At 34.6% G+C, this 16,943-nt stretch overlaps 1 protein-coding gene across 1 annotated transcript in view; it reads right to left on the bottom strand.

Moving 5' to 3' along the window:
- Positions 1-634: 634 nt before the first annotated feature.
- Positions 635-16,943, bottom strand: part of LOC126969529 (serine/threonine-protein kinase/endoribonuclease IRE1) — a 34,553-nt gene continuing 18,244 nt past the window's right edge. The window contains exons 9-14 of the mRNA XM_050815005.1: positions 15,099-15,238; positions 11,732-11,922; positions 11,136-11,269; positions 10,033-10,180; positions 3,238-3,423; positions 635-2,199 (exon numbers count right to left, since the gene is read on the bottom strand). Of these exons, the coding sequence (XP_050670962.1) occupies positions 1,750-2,199; positions 3,238-3,423; positions 10,033-10,180; positions 11,136-11,269; positions 11,732-11,922; positions 15,099-15,238 (1,249 nt within the window). The 3' untranslated portion in view covers positions 635-1,749. The remainder of the gene's footprint in view (positions 2,200-3,237; positions 3,424-10,032; positions 10,181-11,135; positions 11,270-11,731; positions 11,923-15,098; positions 15,239-16,943) is intronic.

Below are 16,943 nucleotides of genomic sequence, written 5' to 3'. Positions count from 1 at the left end.
AACTAATACTAGGTACTAGTAACTACCTTATAATTAGTAGGTATATAAAATACTAAAACACTGAGATATTATAAACTAATTAAGCACAGCGACATCGACGAACGTGATTTTAAAATCTCGTCGTACGCCTTTTGTTATGAAAACTCCTTCTCAAATACTATCACACCCATTTATTTAGCTAATTTGGGTTCATGTTTCAATGCATCGCAATGAATAATAATATCTTTAATTAAAAAGTTTAATTAAAGATTTTTTTTAAAGTACCCACATTAAAAAAAATATTTTTTTCAGACATTTTTATCGACAAAGATTCACCTCACTCTTAGCGATGAGCTTCTTACCTATAATGGTTGCATTATATAAGTTAGTCCATGTACAAAAAATTCAATAACGAATTGCAGATGAATAAATTTGTTTTATTCGAACTTCTATTCTATCAATTGCCAACCACATTTTTAAGAAACTGATAAACAAGCATACTTAAATTATGGGGGGGGGGATTTTTTCCACATTCTCTCGTGTCGTCCAAAAACTAGCGTTAATATTGTAATAATTTCTATATTACATATATCTAGGCATATCTGTCGGTATATACAAAACGACATCACATTGAAAAAAAAAACTGAAAAGTCTATTAGTCATGCCCAGATAGATTATAGTATAAGCCACAAGTAAAAAATAACACTCATATATTGCATTCAACCAAAAAGGTTCTGACCTTTTTAGAAGTTCGGGTATGGAACCATTTCAATCGGCAGTTTCCATGTAAATATATAACATACAACTACGTGTTTGTCATTGAATTCCGATTAAAAAGCTAAACCGACATAGGTGAAAAGTTCTATGTTACAGTCAATCCCAAATTAATTTCAATGTTCAATTTGGAAAATTATGGATTTCCGCAAAATTCTTAAATTTTTACATATCTTAATGTTGTGCGGTTTGCACTTTAAAATTGTCTAAAAATAATAAAAACAAAACAAAAAAAATAATAAATACTTAAATCAATAAATTCTTAAAACTAACAATATCTCTCGCTATGTGCTGTAAACACCGCATTGCACTTCCTAATCAATAATCAACTTAAACCCTAATAATATACATAAATATTAATATATTAGTATCTACCTTCCTAACTATAGATATATATTTCATCTATCTAAGATGTGACGATCATTTATATAAAAAAAAGAAAATATTTAAAAATACATGTGCGTTTTATGAGACATTAAAGAATATAAAACCTTCATGCATGGCAAATGCGTGGGGCACTCGATTATATTTCCTGCGTCCATTACATTATTAATAATCGAAAAAAATAAAAAAGAGTGTGCGTACGCACGCAAGAGGATAAACGGCTGATTTTTATATTTTTTAATAGCAATCTTAAAATGGCGGTTATCCCTTTCTCTGCTCATGGCATTTCAATAAACGATAGAACATATTGATGACTTTTTCGAACTATCTAAATTTTGATTTAGACAAATAAGTGTTTACAATAAATAATATATTAAGGATTTAAAAATTAAGATTGACGTATTGAAACGCAGATTTAGTGTCAATTGACAGATGACATAATTCTAACTAATCTTGAACTGGAGATTGGATATTAAGATCGGTCGTAAGTTAACTAAACGATTTGTACGTGCAATTAACTCATTCAATCGAGTGTGTTAGGTCAAATTTCAATACGTAGAATAGACCCAACTTATGTATTTGTACCAACTATCAACTATCCTAAATAAAACCTCACTGCGGTGGCAATGTCCATATAGGCACATTTTCTTTCTTCCGCTCTTTCTTTCTAAAATAACCATCATTCAATCTTACATCATCATTCGTTCTTGCGTCGCCGTTTTCATACCTCCAATCCAGCCGCTTCTTGGGCGAATCTTTTCTGTACACTTTTCTCTCTGCATTCTCGTGTATAAACACTTTACTTTTGATAAACAAATCATTGTTTTCTTCGCACGGCTCTAAGTCCACGTCTATATTGAGCTCTATGACGTCATCCCTGTTGAATGTGTATGTGTGTGGGTAGTATCCTTGCATGATGTCTTCGTTCCTGTACTGTTGCATTTGTAACCACACGTGTGGGAGCAGGAGGGGAAACCTCTGCAGCCAGTAGGTTATGAAACCGTCTGGAACCTTTCCGAGACTTTCTCGAACGTTCGATTCCAATTCTCTATAGTGGTGTTTCTGTGAATTAATTACACATTATTATTACTGAATCAACAAAATTACGCAATCGACGAAATTAGTGAATGACATTTAATGTAATTGCTAATTGAGTGTCTTATTAATATTTATTGGGTATTATGATGAAATCAATTTGTATTATTGAAATGTTGTGATAAAAATATAATAAAAGTTATTTAACTTTAACTATATTCAAATGTATGCTTGAATGTATAATCTGATAGTGCATTTCTATTTTTTTTACTGAGAAAATGTCAGGAGGACCTGTGCCGGTGGTTAGTGATACACCCTGCCGATTACAATGCAGTGACGCTCAGAATTTTTGAAAAAACTAAAATCTGAGCGGTGCAACATGCAAATTTGTCCTTCAAACCGAAGACAAATGGTGCTAATAATTTTAAGCGTTTGGGAGACGAGATGGCAAAAGTATCGGGATTAATTTTGTCAAGAGCAAACATTGTAGCTCTGTCTGTTAATAAATCAAACAATATACATAAATTAATGATTTGAAAAATCTCGGTGATATGAGCGAGACAGCGCATATTGTTATATGTAACAAACAAAGACTTGTAATATTGTGAATGGCCTTCAATTGATCGGTCAGATTGTCAAGTGAACAGTAGGTCGTGGTGGGTGTCAAAAACAAGACATAAAAACTGGCCAAGTGCGAGTCAGACTTTGCATACGAGAGCTATTATATTAGACTGTAATGTATTATATAACCTTAAGAAACATTAAGAGAAAAGTTAAAAATAGCCAAAGTGGCATTTTAACATTCTAGTGGATACACCTACATTCAGAATATATTACTAACTTACTACGGAAAAATATCATGTTTATATGTTCATATGTCAGCATTTCGGAACGAATCATATTTATTGGTTTTAATTATTATTTGTTGTTATATTGTCAAAAGCAACACAATGTCAAAAATTTAGATGCGGTTTACGAGACACTGTTCGCTGATATATTGACGGACAGATAGACAGCGCAGTGTTTGTAAAACAGTTTCCGTTGGTGGCCGGTATCAGTACGCACCTTGTTGCGGATGGCCCGTAGTAGATGCGCCACGCGGTCGCCGCGGTACGTGCGTCGCGCTCGTAGGTCGTTGGCTACGGTGCTACACACTCGCGCGCGCCAGTCGCCGCGTAGCACGGCGCCGCCCCCGAGCTCCAGAGGGTGCTCCGCCCCCGCGCCACTGCTCTCCACGTGATCACTTACATCCTAGAACAATCAATTACATTGTATATAATAATAATATTATCCCAATAGTCGTTTCCGTTAACGGTCTTATAGCAAAGAGCCTCGACCAACATCTCAAGAGGCTCTCGCTTAATAACTGGATAAAGGGTCAGTTACAGAAAGCAGCTGTTTTGGGAACGGCACGCATCGTGCGGAAGTTCCTTAGTCTGTCGCCCTAACCACCGGCGGAATTGTCGTGAACCAACTCCGGCGGGACTCTATTTTTTATATTTATATTTATAATATTGTTTTTTTATAAATAAGTTATATATATATAAATGTAGAAAATAAGATGAAATTGTAATAAAGAGAATAATAATAATACTTATATACTACTTGGACGTAGTTCCTGAAAAACGTAACAAGCCACAAACATCACATTTTAAGGAATTCGTGTTTAAAGTTTATTAAATATTAGTGTATCACATGTGGATTGGGCTACTAAGTCATGAAAGTCGTACGTCATTTAAAGAGGACGTCATTTAAATTCAATTGAGGTTTGGAACGTTTTTCTGGAATAACGTCCACTTAATAAACATGTTTTCTTAATTCTAATAAAAAGTAAAATTAAAAAAAAAACATTAGTCAGGTTGTCTTTGGACATAGGCCTCCCCCAGTTCCTTCCACTTATCTCTATCTCGAGCTAACCTTCTCCATCCTGTTGGTAATTCGTCGTCTCATTTTAGGGTACCAGTCTAATACATTCGTATTAGTATAATGATTTTCCGAATGGGAACAACAAACAGGAATTCCATTCTCCATATGCGGTGCTTTATATAAAATGTGTAAGAGTATCGCGTTCAGAGAATCGGATTCACTTTTCTTTTGATCGAACGGAATAAACATAAATCTCTGTTTAGGTAGGACTTTGTGTGTGAAATGCGTGCATTCAGAAACATGAATTCGGAAAATCGAGTCGAAAACAAATTTTAAAGAGAGCAATATATTTATTTGCAACAAACACAATATTGAAAATTTTGATACATAGAACAATCATAACTAGACCAAATATAGTAAAATATCTAATTAAAAATAAATCCAGTGCCCTTATGCTTGTTCCCAGCGAACTCCTAAACAAATGAACGGATTTTGTAACGGGATTACTTTATGGAATGTAGTCCAACTTGAGGATAATTATTATTTCGATTTGGGACCCATTTACTACCACAGAGACTGTATTTTACGTTACTGTATATTACAATAATTGCAATTATAAGCAAACACTGTATTGGTGTAAACGATAAGTTTTCCTAATAAAATAGATAAATACTTAAATTTTTTTATTTCCAATATTTGTTTTGTATGGACATATTTTTCTATGAGAGAATTTATTGGCGCACGTTTTGACAGTTCTGCTGAGAAACAATTTCATTATTAGAACAGGGTGCATGTGCAGGTAAAATATTTTACGAAATAATCCTTGATGTTATGATGACACAACAAATATGTGTCAAAAAAATGTAATGTAAAAAACAAAAAAAATCTACTTTAAATACCAGATGCGATAAAAGCTCACATACTATTAAATGTGCCTAAGAAATAAATTTATAATTTTTATTGTGTTTATGGTTCACTTTTTCGTAGGAATAGTTAAGGTGAACATTTTCATTTAAATTCAAATTCAAATATTTTTATTCAAAATAGGATGTGACATCACTTATTGAAAGTCAAAAACTACCACCCATTCCAAAATGAATGCCTCAGACCTGAGAAGAATGGGCGCAACAAACTAAGCGGGCTTTTTTTTTCATCGAATAAATATGTTTACAAAGTAATATTGTACAATTAAACTTATTATTTAATAGCCTGAGGGCGGTCACTCCATTCCCAATCTGTGGTATCATTAAGAAAGTCATTTATGTTATAGTAACCTTTACCACACAAACGTTTTTTAACAATTCTTTTGAATAACATTCAATTCAACATTATTATATATATTTTTGAGGAGCAAGCATGAATAGCTTGCAGATTGCAGATTTCTTTTCTACTTACTTCTTTTATATTTTGTATAATTCACACTAGTTTTATAAATTATAGCCTATGTGTTATTCTGGTGTGTAAGCTATATAATTGTAAAGTTTCATCAAAATCTATTCAGTAGTTTTTGCGTTAAATATACATCCATACATACAAACTTTCACATTTATAATATTAGAAGGATATTATTGTAATATTTAAATAAAATCCATTCAGTAGTTTGTGCGTGAAGACGTAACAAACACACACTCACAAACTTTCGCATTCTCATTGAACTATTTACCACAAAGAAATTATATATATATAAAAACTAGCCTATGTAATAAAAATAAAAACGAAGTAATCCCTTATAATTAATTATTCAACACACGTTCAGATAAGTTAAGTTTTCATTTGTATTGATCTTTTGCTTACTAGTCGATAAGAGATGGCGCTAGTTGTATTTATTAGTAACAATCACACTTCTTTTATATTTTGTGTAATTCACACTATAGTTTTATAAATTATAACCTATTTGTTATTCTGGTGTGTAAGCTATATTATTGTAAAGTTTCATCAAAAACTATTCAGTAGTTTTTACGTTAAAGAAGTTCAAACATACATCCAGACATACAAACTTTCACATTTATAATATTAGTAGGACTAGTAGGATAGTAGGATATATTTTGTGGAGCGTAAACTCCAGTTTAGAATAGACCTTTCTATCCTAAACTGGAGTTTGTGCGGCCCACAAGATGGCGCTTCACCATAACCACTTCTGCATCGTTCAACCAATCACCTTAACTATTGGCGTTTTTATGAATATTTCCGTACATATTAAATTTATCTATGTTGCAGCTCCTAACAGGTGGTCCTATAGCACACCAACTTCTATATATTTTAATAAATCCGTATGAGTGGGAGGCTCCTTTACACACGATGCCGGAAAGATTATGGGTACCATAACGGCGCCTATTTCTGTCGTGAAGCAGTAATGTGTAAGCATTACTGTGTTTCGCTCTGAAGGGCGCCGTAGCTAGTGTAATTACTGGGCAAATAGGACTTAACATCTTATGTCTCAAGGTGACGAGCGCGGTTGTCGTGCCACTCAGAAGTTTTGGGTCTTTCAAGAATTCTGATCAGCACTGCATTGTAATGGGCAGGGCGTATCAATCAACCATCAGCTGAACAACCTGCTAGGCTGCTTGTCTCGTCCCTTACTTTCATAAAAAAAAATGACAATAATGGCTATCACGTCATATTTGAACACGTAGCATGTATTTGTTGCATTCATATTTGATACGACATCGTATTGCCGGATTCGAACCCTGGAACTTGGTAGTCATAGTAACTAACTAGGGGTGAGACGTATGTATCGTCACAGGTATTTGTAATAGGTATTAAAATATCACTGGTTGTCACTGTGACAAGATATCAAGAATAACAGTATTAGGAGTATTTTGTAACAACTAGTATTTTAGTAACGACTGATATTTGAGTAACAACTGTTACTGAACAAGTATTAAATAACTAGTAAGTAATAAATCCGCAAAGTGCAAACTCGTATTAGTTGTCATGCAAATAGGTGGTGCTAATCTCAACAATCAATGAAAGTATTAATTGGTTGGGCATTGTGTATTGCAAGCAAATCAGTTCTAGCCCGCATTTCTTGTTCACTAGTAACTTGTTAGGTAAATGAGTAGTGGATAGATGGGTCTAATCAATTAAAATTAGTAATAATATTAATTTTGCCTCGTTCTTAGTATGCATTAAACAATTATTATATTTTACATTTCAGACAGAGACTCTAAGCACTATTTATATTATATTATTTTTAAATATTTACGAACGTCGAAATGGTCCTATAAATCCGATTATTATACATCTACGCTTATGCAACGCTATCGTCACAGCAAAGTATTTAATATAAAAATATTGACTATTGAGATATGAGCGATTTGCAATATTTTACAAAAAATGAACGCATGTTGCTTGATATACGGGTCAAATTTGTTTGTAAGTAGTTAATTAGATATGTGTATTTTGAAAATGGTACGTTCTTTCAACATTTTTGTTTTAAATTAATGTACCTTACGCTTACTGACTTACTAGTTTACTACACAGTACACTACCAAATTAGAAGTGGGTTCCACAGAATAATTAATAAGAAATACATTTTTCTAAACATAATTAAGACTTTGTTTACGTGTTTAAGTTCATTTTATTTTATAAATAGTATGATTAATAAGTTTAAGTTTTAGGTAGGCTTGTAAATTGTTAGGTTTTAAATTAGTGTCGTAGGTACTTTATTTAAGTAAGTGAATAGTGTGATAGTTTTTTACTGATTTATTTATATACTAGTTGACCCTACAGACGTTGTTCTGTATATCTATACTAATATTAAAAAGAGGAAAGATTTGATTGTTTGTTTGTTTGCATTGAATAGGCTCCGCAACTACTGAACCGATTTGAATAATCCTTTCACTGTTGGGAAGCTACATTATCCCCGAGTGTTATAGTGACGTAAGTAACGTCCAGTAATGTAACGCAAGCTGTAAAAATACGCACGCGAACGACGTCGCGGGGTATCAGTTAGTAATAAACAAAATAATGATTTTTATGAATTTGTCAATAATATATCACAACATCAAGAATTATTTCGTAAAATATCATTTTCAATTATTAATTTAAGAAGGAATTAGGGAGTTAACACCTTATTTACTTACACTTTCAAAAATGACAAGTGCCAAGAAAAGTATTGTTTGGGATCATTACACGGACGTTGGAAACAGAATCGCTACATGCAATATTTGTAAAACAAATTTATCATTTCGATCATCAGTTTCGAACTTGAAAAAACATCTCGAGCGGAAGCATCCCACCATTCAGTTGGTTACTAGGGATCCAATACGTGATGTATCCCCTCAGCCTGGGCCGTATTCTGAAGTTTCATCAAATATAATAACTATAACTAATACCGAATCTAGAGCCATGCGACCGACTTTTGACGTGCATCCGCCATTGCTTTGTAGCAATGGCACTGTCAAAAGTACCGGCTCATAAACCAGAATATAACATCTTTTCTATCAAATAGAAGGGGAACGCTGCATAACAAACAAATTATAGACGAGAAAATTTTGGGTCTTTTCATTCACGATTTTCAACCTTTTAGGACGGTTGAATTGCAAGGTTTTAAAGATTTATAAAATTTTGCCTTTCCTACACATACAATACCAAGTCGAAATTTTTTTTCAAAAAATATGCTTCCAGCGGCTTATGAAAAAAAAGAGCAAAAGTAAAGGAAAAAATATTATGGGAAGTAAAGTCCATAACGATTACGGTGGACATATGGACATCTTCGACAAATGATGAATACATAGCCATCACAGGTCATTATATAGAGCACAGTGTAAATAAGAAACCGTTCTTTTAGATTACAGACCTTTGCTTTGTGATCATACTTCCAAAAATTTAGCAAGAGAAATTAAAATTATTTGTGATGAATGGCATGTAACGAATAAGTTTTTAATTTGCGTAACTGATAATGGCCGCAACATAAAAGGTGCAATTGAAAAAGAACTCGGATGGAAGCATTTTCCATGTTACAGTCACACATTAAACTTAGTGATCCAGGATGCGTTGAAGCAATACCCGGTATTAATAAATAATAGAAAAAATAAAGGAATCGTCCGCCATTTAAAAAAAAAGTGTTGTGGCTTGGGAAAAATTAAAACGATATCAAGAGCAGGACGGTGGCACAGCAAAACGTCCAATTCGGGAGGTACCAACTAGGTGGAATTCCACTTTTTACATGTTGAAAAGGTTGCTGGAAATAAAAGAACCCATTAATAGCGCTATGGCTGATATGAGTATGGTTCTTTTAACAGATTAAGAGTGGATGGTCACGAAAGAATTATGTGAAATATTCGGACCATGTGAAGAAGTCACAAGAGAAATAAGTGGACAAATATATGTGACTGGGAGCATTGTTATACCAATAATAGTTGGTTTTTAGAAAAACCTTAGAATCCCTCGGAAATACTTCTCAATACCTCCCTGTGGTTGAAAGGGTGCGACAAAGTTTGATTGAAGGCTTACGAATTCGTTTTCCAAATTTAACAAGAAGCAGAACTTACTTGGTTTAATTTTTTTATATGAAATAATTACAAATGTGGTTAAATAAAAAAAAAATCCCTATACTTGTAAAAGACGGTATTACTCGCCAAATTTCATAGTAGTAGGTCAACGGAAAATACTCTATAAAATTTTATTCCCTTGAGTGTCGAAATATACGTTTTTTCGGCATAAACACCAGTGGGAAGCTCCTCTGCACAGGATGCCGGCTAGATTATGGGTACCACAACGGCGCCTATTTCTGCCATGAAGCATTAATGTGTAAGCATTACTGTATTTCGGTCTAAAGGGCGCCGCAGCTAGTGAAATTACTGGGCAAATGAGACATAATATCTGATGTCTCAAGGTGACGAGCAAAATTGTAGTGCCGCTCAGAATTTTTGGGTTTTTCAAGAATCCCGAGCGGCACTGCATTGAAATGGGCAGGGCTTATCAGTTACCATCAGCTGAACGTCCTGCGTCACGTCCATTAATTTAAAAAAAATATATATAAATACTGACCTGTAAGAAATTCAATATACTCTGCTTGCCCCAAAACATGGGATACTTGAGTACAGTCTCGCACGGCGGCCGAGCGCTAGCTCTCTCAGATATCATTGACCTTATCAATATTTTTGTCAGCGGTAACTCTTCTTCTGGAAGGACTTTACTGTGAAGGAAAACATGTTGTTTAAATTTACGATAAAATATTTAATGATTTTTTTTTTGTCATCGACATAGCCCAAATGATTGCGAAACTGTAGTGGCAGTGCAGGGCACATAGTTCGACGGACAGACGGCAGTTGGGGCAGTAAAGTCCTCGAATGGCGACCACGTACCGGAAGACGCAGTGTTGGTAGGCCCCCCACAAGATGGACCGACGATCTGGTCAAGATCGCCGGAATACGTTGGATGAGGACAGCGCAGGACCGATCGTCGTGGAAATCTTTGGGGGAGGTCTTGGTCCAGCAGTGGACGTCTTTCAGCTGATGATGATTTTAAGAGATACCTATAAATTATCACATAGAAACAAATACATATGTAAATAAATACATACTTAATTTTTACCAAAATATATTTACTATGCGGAACTCGAGTCCACTTCTCTACAGATAACGTCTCCAACGCTTTAACCGCTGAGTTAAAATGACGCATGATGAGTTTTGAATCTTGGTATGTCCGATTATGATATATATATTATTATTAACTTTATTATAGTTATAGAAGTGATGAAGTTCACTTAAGTACAACAAATTAGTAAATAAAAAAAGTAAAAAAGGAAATTGCTGATAAATATTCAGCCTAACCGAAACACAAACGATTTGGTAGGCAGCACAGCAGTAATGTGTAAGCATTACTGTGTTTCGGTCTGAAGGGCGCCGTAGCTAGTGAAATTACTACTTAACATTTTACGTCTCAAGGTGATGAGCGCAGTTGTAGTACATCTCAGAATTTTTGGGTCTTTCGAGAATCCTGAGCGGCACTGCATGGGCAGGGCGTATCAATTACCATCAGCTGAACGTCCTGTTCGTCTCATCCCTTATTATCATAAAAATAGAACTACGTAGACGGTGTAACCTATGGCCATACGTCATCATATTTACAATGAGAAAAACAATAGTTACTCCAAATGATCCAGCTTGTACTCCCCCGTGAGGATGTTGGCTTGTCTCCGCAGCACGTCTCCGAATGGATGGTGTCCTCTCGACAGCACGTAGTAGAACACACAGCCCAGAGAGAACATATCCACTGATGTTGTCTGAAATTTTTAACTGTTTCATTTGATATTTGGTTTTAATTTACCATCTTAAATTTCAATAAGTAATGAACGGATTGGATTTATTAGCCATACCGGCTTGGCGGATGGGGCTAGACGAAAAAGTGTAAGATTTTTCGTTGCGCCACCCTTTTTTATGGAAAAGGAGGACAAACGAGCGTACGGGTCACCTGGTGTTAAGTGATCACCGCCGCCCACATTCTCTTGCAACACCAGAAGAATCAATCATGTAAGCGCTGTTTTGAAGGTACCGATGTCGTATCGACTCGGAAACACCGCACAAGGAAACTCATTCCACAGCTTGGTTGTACGAGGCAGAAAGCTCCTTGAAAATCGCAATGATAGGGATTATATTCTGATTTTTCGTGTGTCGTGCGAAGGTCATTATTTATTTAAGTCTGTGTTTCAAACTGTGTATAGTTAATTATGTCTCATATTTCTCACCGTTCTCTCTCCATTGATCATCTCCGGCGCTATCCAGCCGTCGGTGCCCGTGACCCCGGATCGTCTTGAGAAACTAACGCGACCAATGTTGAGCTTCTTGGAGAGACCAAAGTCGGATATCATGGCTCGGACTTCTCCTGAGCCGCTCGGCATCGATAAGAGAACGTTGTGGGGCTTTACATCTCTGTGGACTAAAGAACAGCCTATTAATACAACCTTCAACAGCACGAAGGAAGCGATGGCTGGAATGGATTATCTTATGATGGCTCCAGTCGATGTAACAAAACAAAAGTATTACGTTATTCAAAAGAATTGTTAAAAAATGTTTGTGTGATAAAGGTTACTATAACATAAATAACTTTCTTAATGATACCACAGATTGGGAGTGGAGCGACTGCCCTCAGGCTATTAAATAATAAGTTTAACTGTACAATATTACTTTGTAAACATATTTTTTCGATGAAAAAAAAGCCCGCTGAGTTTGTTGCGCCCGCTCTTCTCAGGACTGAGACATTTGTTTTAGAATGGGTGGTAATTTTTAACTTTCAATAAGTGATGTCACATCCTATTTTGAATAAAAATATTTGAATTTGATGGTGTGATCTAGGGCTCATTTATTATCTACTTAAGGCGAAGAGTAAGCAGAAAACACGAAAACATGGTGTTTTTAGACAAGTTTTGTGGTGAAGGTATAGCATTTCGAGCTATGAACACTACTTAATCCTGTTACACATATCCTTAAGTCTTATTTGTAGGTTGCTAATGCTTGCTGTTGGTTATAGTTAACACTGCCGAGCCTTTTTGAACTACCAGTTTTCTTTGAAGTTAAAAAAGTTTTTTGGCATAGCGTGACGCATGTTTTTGGTAGAAAAGTTATTCTTATAGCTTGTACTTTTTTGTGTAGGTTCATTTATTCAGATTAGTAGTGAATAACGAGGATTGTAACTATATAAACTGTTTTCCACGCAAGAATTTTGCCTTTGTTACATAGATGGCGGGCCGGCAGTCTTGAACTCATATCGCTCAAGGTCGCTGGCATTTAGTATCGCCTTAATAATAACACTTGTAGGCTTAGATAATGTATACGTCATCTTTGTGACAATCATAATATCAACACGAGGAACAAACATACACTTGTTATGCCTCCTACTCGGTTAAGTCGAGTTAGTACGTGTTTTATTGGGCGATGTATATGCTTTTACAATATGATAAAAAATAGTACAAAACAAATGTGTAATGAAATTTAAAAGAATTGTTAAAAACGTTTGTGTGGGAAAGGTTATTATAGCATAAACAATTTTCTTAATGATACCACAGACTGGGAGTGATGCGAACACCCTCAGTCTCTTTAATTATAAATGTTTATTGTAAGATATTACATTGTAATCCATGTTTTTTATCAAAAAAAAAGCCCGCTGAGTATCTTGCGCCCGTTCTTCTCAGGTCTGTGGCAGTCTATTTTGAATGGGTGGTAGTTTTTGACGTTCAATAACTGATTTTGAATAAAAATATTTGAATTTGAATTATTTTGATCAAAAATATTTGAATTTGAATTATTTTGAATAAAAATATTTGAATTTGAATCCAAATAGAGCCTCTTGCTGCTAGACAACCGATGAATACAAGTTTATCACTTTAGTGTGTTACACTCGCATGTCACTTTTAGTTAGTGTACGTGTATTGCTTAAAATAGAGGTTAACTGTCAACCTCAATTTATTCGACGTTTTCACTGCTATCTCAGTCTACCTGGACGTATAAATGATGTAAGCTTGTACGTTTGCGATCCTATTCTATACTCATAGCTCAATGTACCTACCCTTTTTTTTTATAAGAGGGAGCAAACCGATTATGTAATAAATGGTGGGGCAAATGGACATCTTCAACACCAGGGGTCAAGATATGCGTTGCCGGTCTTTCTTTAAGTTGAGGTTATTTTTATGATAGAAAAGAACAAACGAACATACGGGTCACCCGATGGTATATGTCGGCGTTAAACCAGGGTTTCCTTGAATTATCCATCATGAAGAAATACAACACTAAGAATTTCTCACTTTATTGAAGCACAACTGCTAGTATAGATATGAACCGTCTATATATAAAACAATCGCTTTTATAGCTTCCGTACAATAGATGAAACAGAGTAGATACAACTTCTTTTAAAACACAAATAAAATTAGGTATTGTAAAATAATTCTAAATACAGCTCAATAAATGTTTTAGTGAATTTATATAACTTCAAATGATTTATATAATAGTTTGTTCATTTAATTTGAACAAACATTACGAAGTAAGAAAATGGCGCTGCAAGCAAGTTTCGAAATACAATTAAGAAAGACTTATTGCATAAAATAATAAAGTTTGATACAGAATAACGATATTAATTCTAATATAAATTAATTTGAACATTTACACATTCAATTAAGTATTTTAACAATAAATGAAACATCAAACATCTTCAAACAGTCAAAACAGTGTCTATTAAATTAGTTAGACCTTAATAAATAACAGTTTTATGTATACAAATATCTATTTGTATTTAAATCTTACATATTTCAGATATATCTATAATAATATATTCATTTTAACGATAAACTAAAACATAAATATCAATAGTTGCAAACAATTGACGGTAGGTGGCGATTTGCGCCCATATATATGATTACCGCAACCCAGCACCCAGAGTATGCTCAATGCTTGAAGACACCTAATCGTCTTATCGGTTCAGGACTGCATCCTGTAATACCACACCACCAATAGCCACAAACCGGCTGTGCGAGGCAAAAAGATCCTAGTGGTTTTAGAATGCCAGACGTCAACATGATGCAAGAGGCGTTTCGCATTTCATTGAATTGTCCGGTGGTGGATTTCCGTTGCTGATATCAACCCGAACAACTACTCCTATTTCCTTTTATGTCCCGGTGTTTGTAACCAAACTCCCCCGAAACGGCTAAGCCAATATGTTTGAAAATTTGTGTGTATAAAGGGTAGGTCTGAGAATTGGCTAACATCTATTTTTTATACACCTAAATGATAGGTTACGTATAAAACATATTAAGGGGTGGCCCCCTAAATATTTTTTTTTGTCATTTTTTTTATTTTTATTTTATTATGTTTCAGCTTTAAAAAATACATACAAATTCAAATTTTCACTATTCTACGATTAACAACTATTTTTGTATCACGATTTTTATATTATTCTGTTCCATCCACAGATCCGCAATATTACGAAATATTTGGTAGGTCCGAGAATCGGTCGTCATCTATTTTTTATACCCCAATTTTTTTTTATTGCTTTATATGGCAATACAACCATTCCTGTGTCAGCTGGTAATCTATAAAATATTAAGCGTCAAGCGATTAAGTTACCTATATCCATGGCATGTAAGTGTGAAAGTCCCAACGTGGCTTGTCTCAACACTTCCACCGCATCAATTTTGCACTCGAAGGTTAACTTCTTCTCGACGTAATCCTGTAGCGTCGCCGAGCACAATTCCAAAGCTATGTATCTATAACAATTATTTTTAAGAATTAATATTCCTTAGCAACGAAACTGCCCGGGGCCATTTGATGGTAGGTGATGGTCATTACATCATTAATGATGTACCATCGATCGACTTTTCAGTTGCAAGACCGCCGAACCTAACTTAAGACCGGATGTGGTACATAAGAACTTCGAACTGTCATATCTACTATAATTAGTATAAAAACATTTATTAATAGAAATTAAACTGTAACCGTCTTAATATAAAGTTCAATTTACTAAGCTATCAGAAAAAGCAGAGAATAAGGTGTTCATTCAATGCGACGTGTTAAATACAGACCACCTACATAACCCAGTGGTTAGCGACCCTACCTACTAAGCTAGGGGTCCCGCGTTTGAATCCCGGTAGGTGCAAAATTTTATGAAATTTTTGTTTTGTTGTTATTACTTGTTTATTGTGATATTATTATTTTAGAATGGTAACCCTTCATATAATATGTATAACCTTTAAGTAGTTTGACAATCCGCTAGACCACTTGGAGTTCTCCGGAAGACCAGCGCTGATCATATCACCTGTGGGTATGATCAGTATTATGCTAAGGTGAACTCCAATTCTGCATGTTGATGTAAATTAATAATTAAGTTTACTTGTATACTAGGTTTAAGTTGCAGAATAAATGATTTCTTTCTTTCTCTTTCTTTTTATATGATGAATATGGATGTTTGTTTATCTGTATTTATGTATGTTTAAGTAAGTATATTGTATTAAACATCTCGTTGTCTTGTAACCCATAGCTCCTGCTATGCCTGATTTGGGGCAAGATATTTTGTGTAAAAGTGTCAATATCTATATATATACAAACTAGCTGACCCGGCAAACGTTGTTTTGCCATATAAAGTATTATTCACGCGATAGTTTTATAAGTAATAAAATATTGCCTATATTATAGCCTGTACATCATTTTGTTCTATTGTCAATAGTTTTTGCAGCGCACGCAAAAAGAGGTTTTCGATTTTACACCTTGTGTTACAAAATAGCAATTTTATTACGGATCCCTAACTTTGAAAAAAAAACATAGCCTATAGCCTTCCTCGATAAATGGACTACCCAACACTGAAAGAATCATTCAAATCGAACCAGTAGTACCAGAGATTAGCGCGTTCAAACAAACAAACAAACACTGCAGCTTTATAATATTAGTATAGATGAATTGCTATTCGTTAGTCTCGCTAAAACTCGAGAACGGCTGGACCGATTTGGCTAATTTTGATCTTGAATTATTTGTGGAAGTCCAGAGAAGAAGAAATAGGATAGAAATAAAATGCTGCAAAATTAAATAAAAACAACAAATTTGGTTTTCCTTTGATGTGTCCATACATAATTTTTAAGAGAGAATTAATTGACGCACGGTTTGACAGTTCTGCTGTGAAACAATTTCATTACGACAGCAGGGTGCATATTTTACGAAGTAATTTTTGATGTTATGATGATATATTATTGACAAATCATATAAAAACATTATTTTATTTATTATATTCAGAACAACGTCTGTCGGGTCAGCTAGTTATTTTATAAAAAAAGATAGTCTACCACCAGTGACAGAATCTATGCACAGGATGCCAACTAGATGGAACCCACAGCGGGACCATTTTCTGCGATCACGCTGTAGTGTGCAAGTACAGTCTGTGTTTTGGTTTAAAAGGCGGCGTAGCTAGTTAAATTTCTGGGG

Source organism: Leptidea sinapis, chromosome 18 (assembly GCF_905404315.1).
Source record: "Leptidea sinapis chromosome 18, ilLepSina1.1, whole genome shotgun sequence".
In the NCBI taxonomy this organism is placed as follows: domain Eukaryota; kingdom Metazoa; phylum Arthropoda; class Insecta; order Lepidoptera; family Pieridae; genus Leptidea; species Leptidea sinapis.
This window is presented reverse-complemented; position numbering and strand designations above follow the sequence as displayed.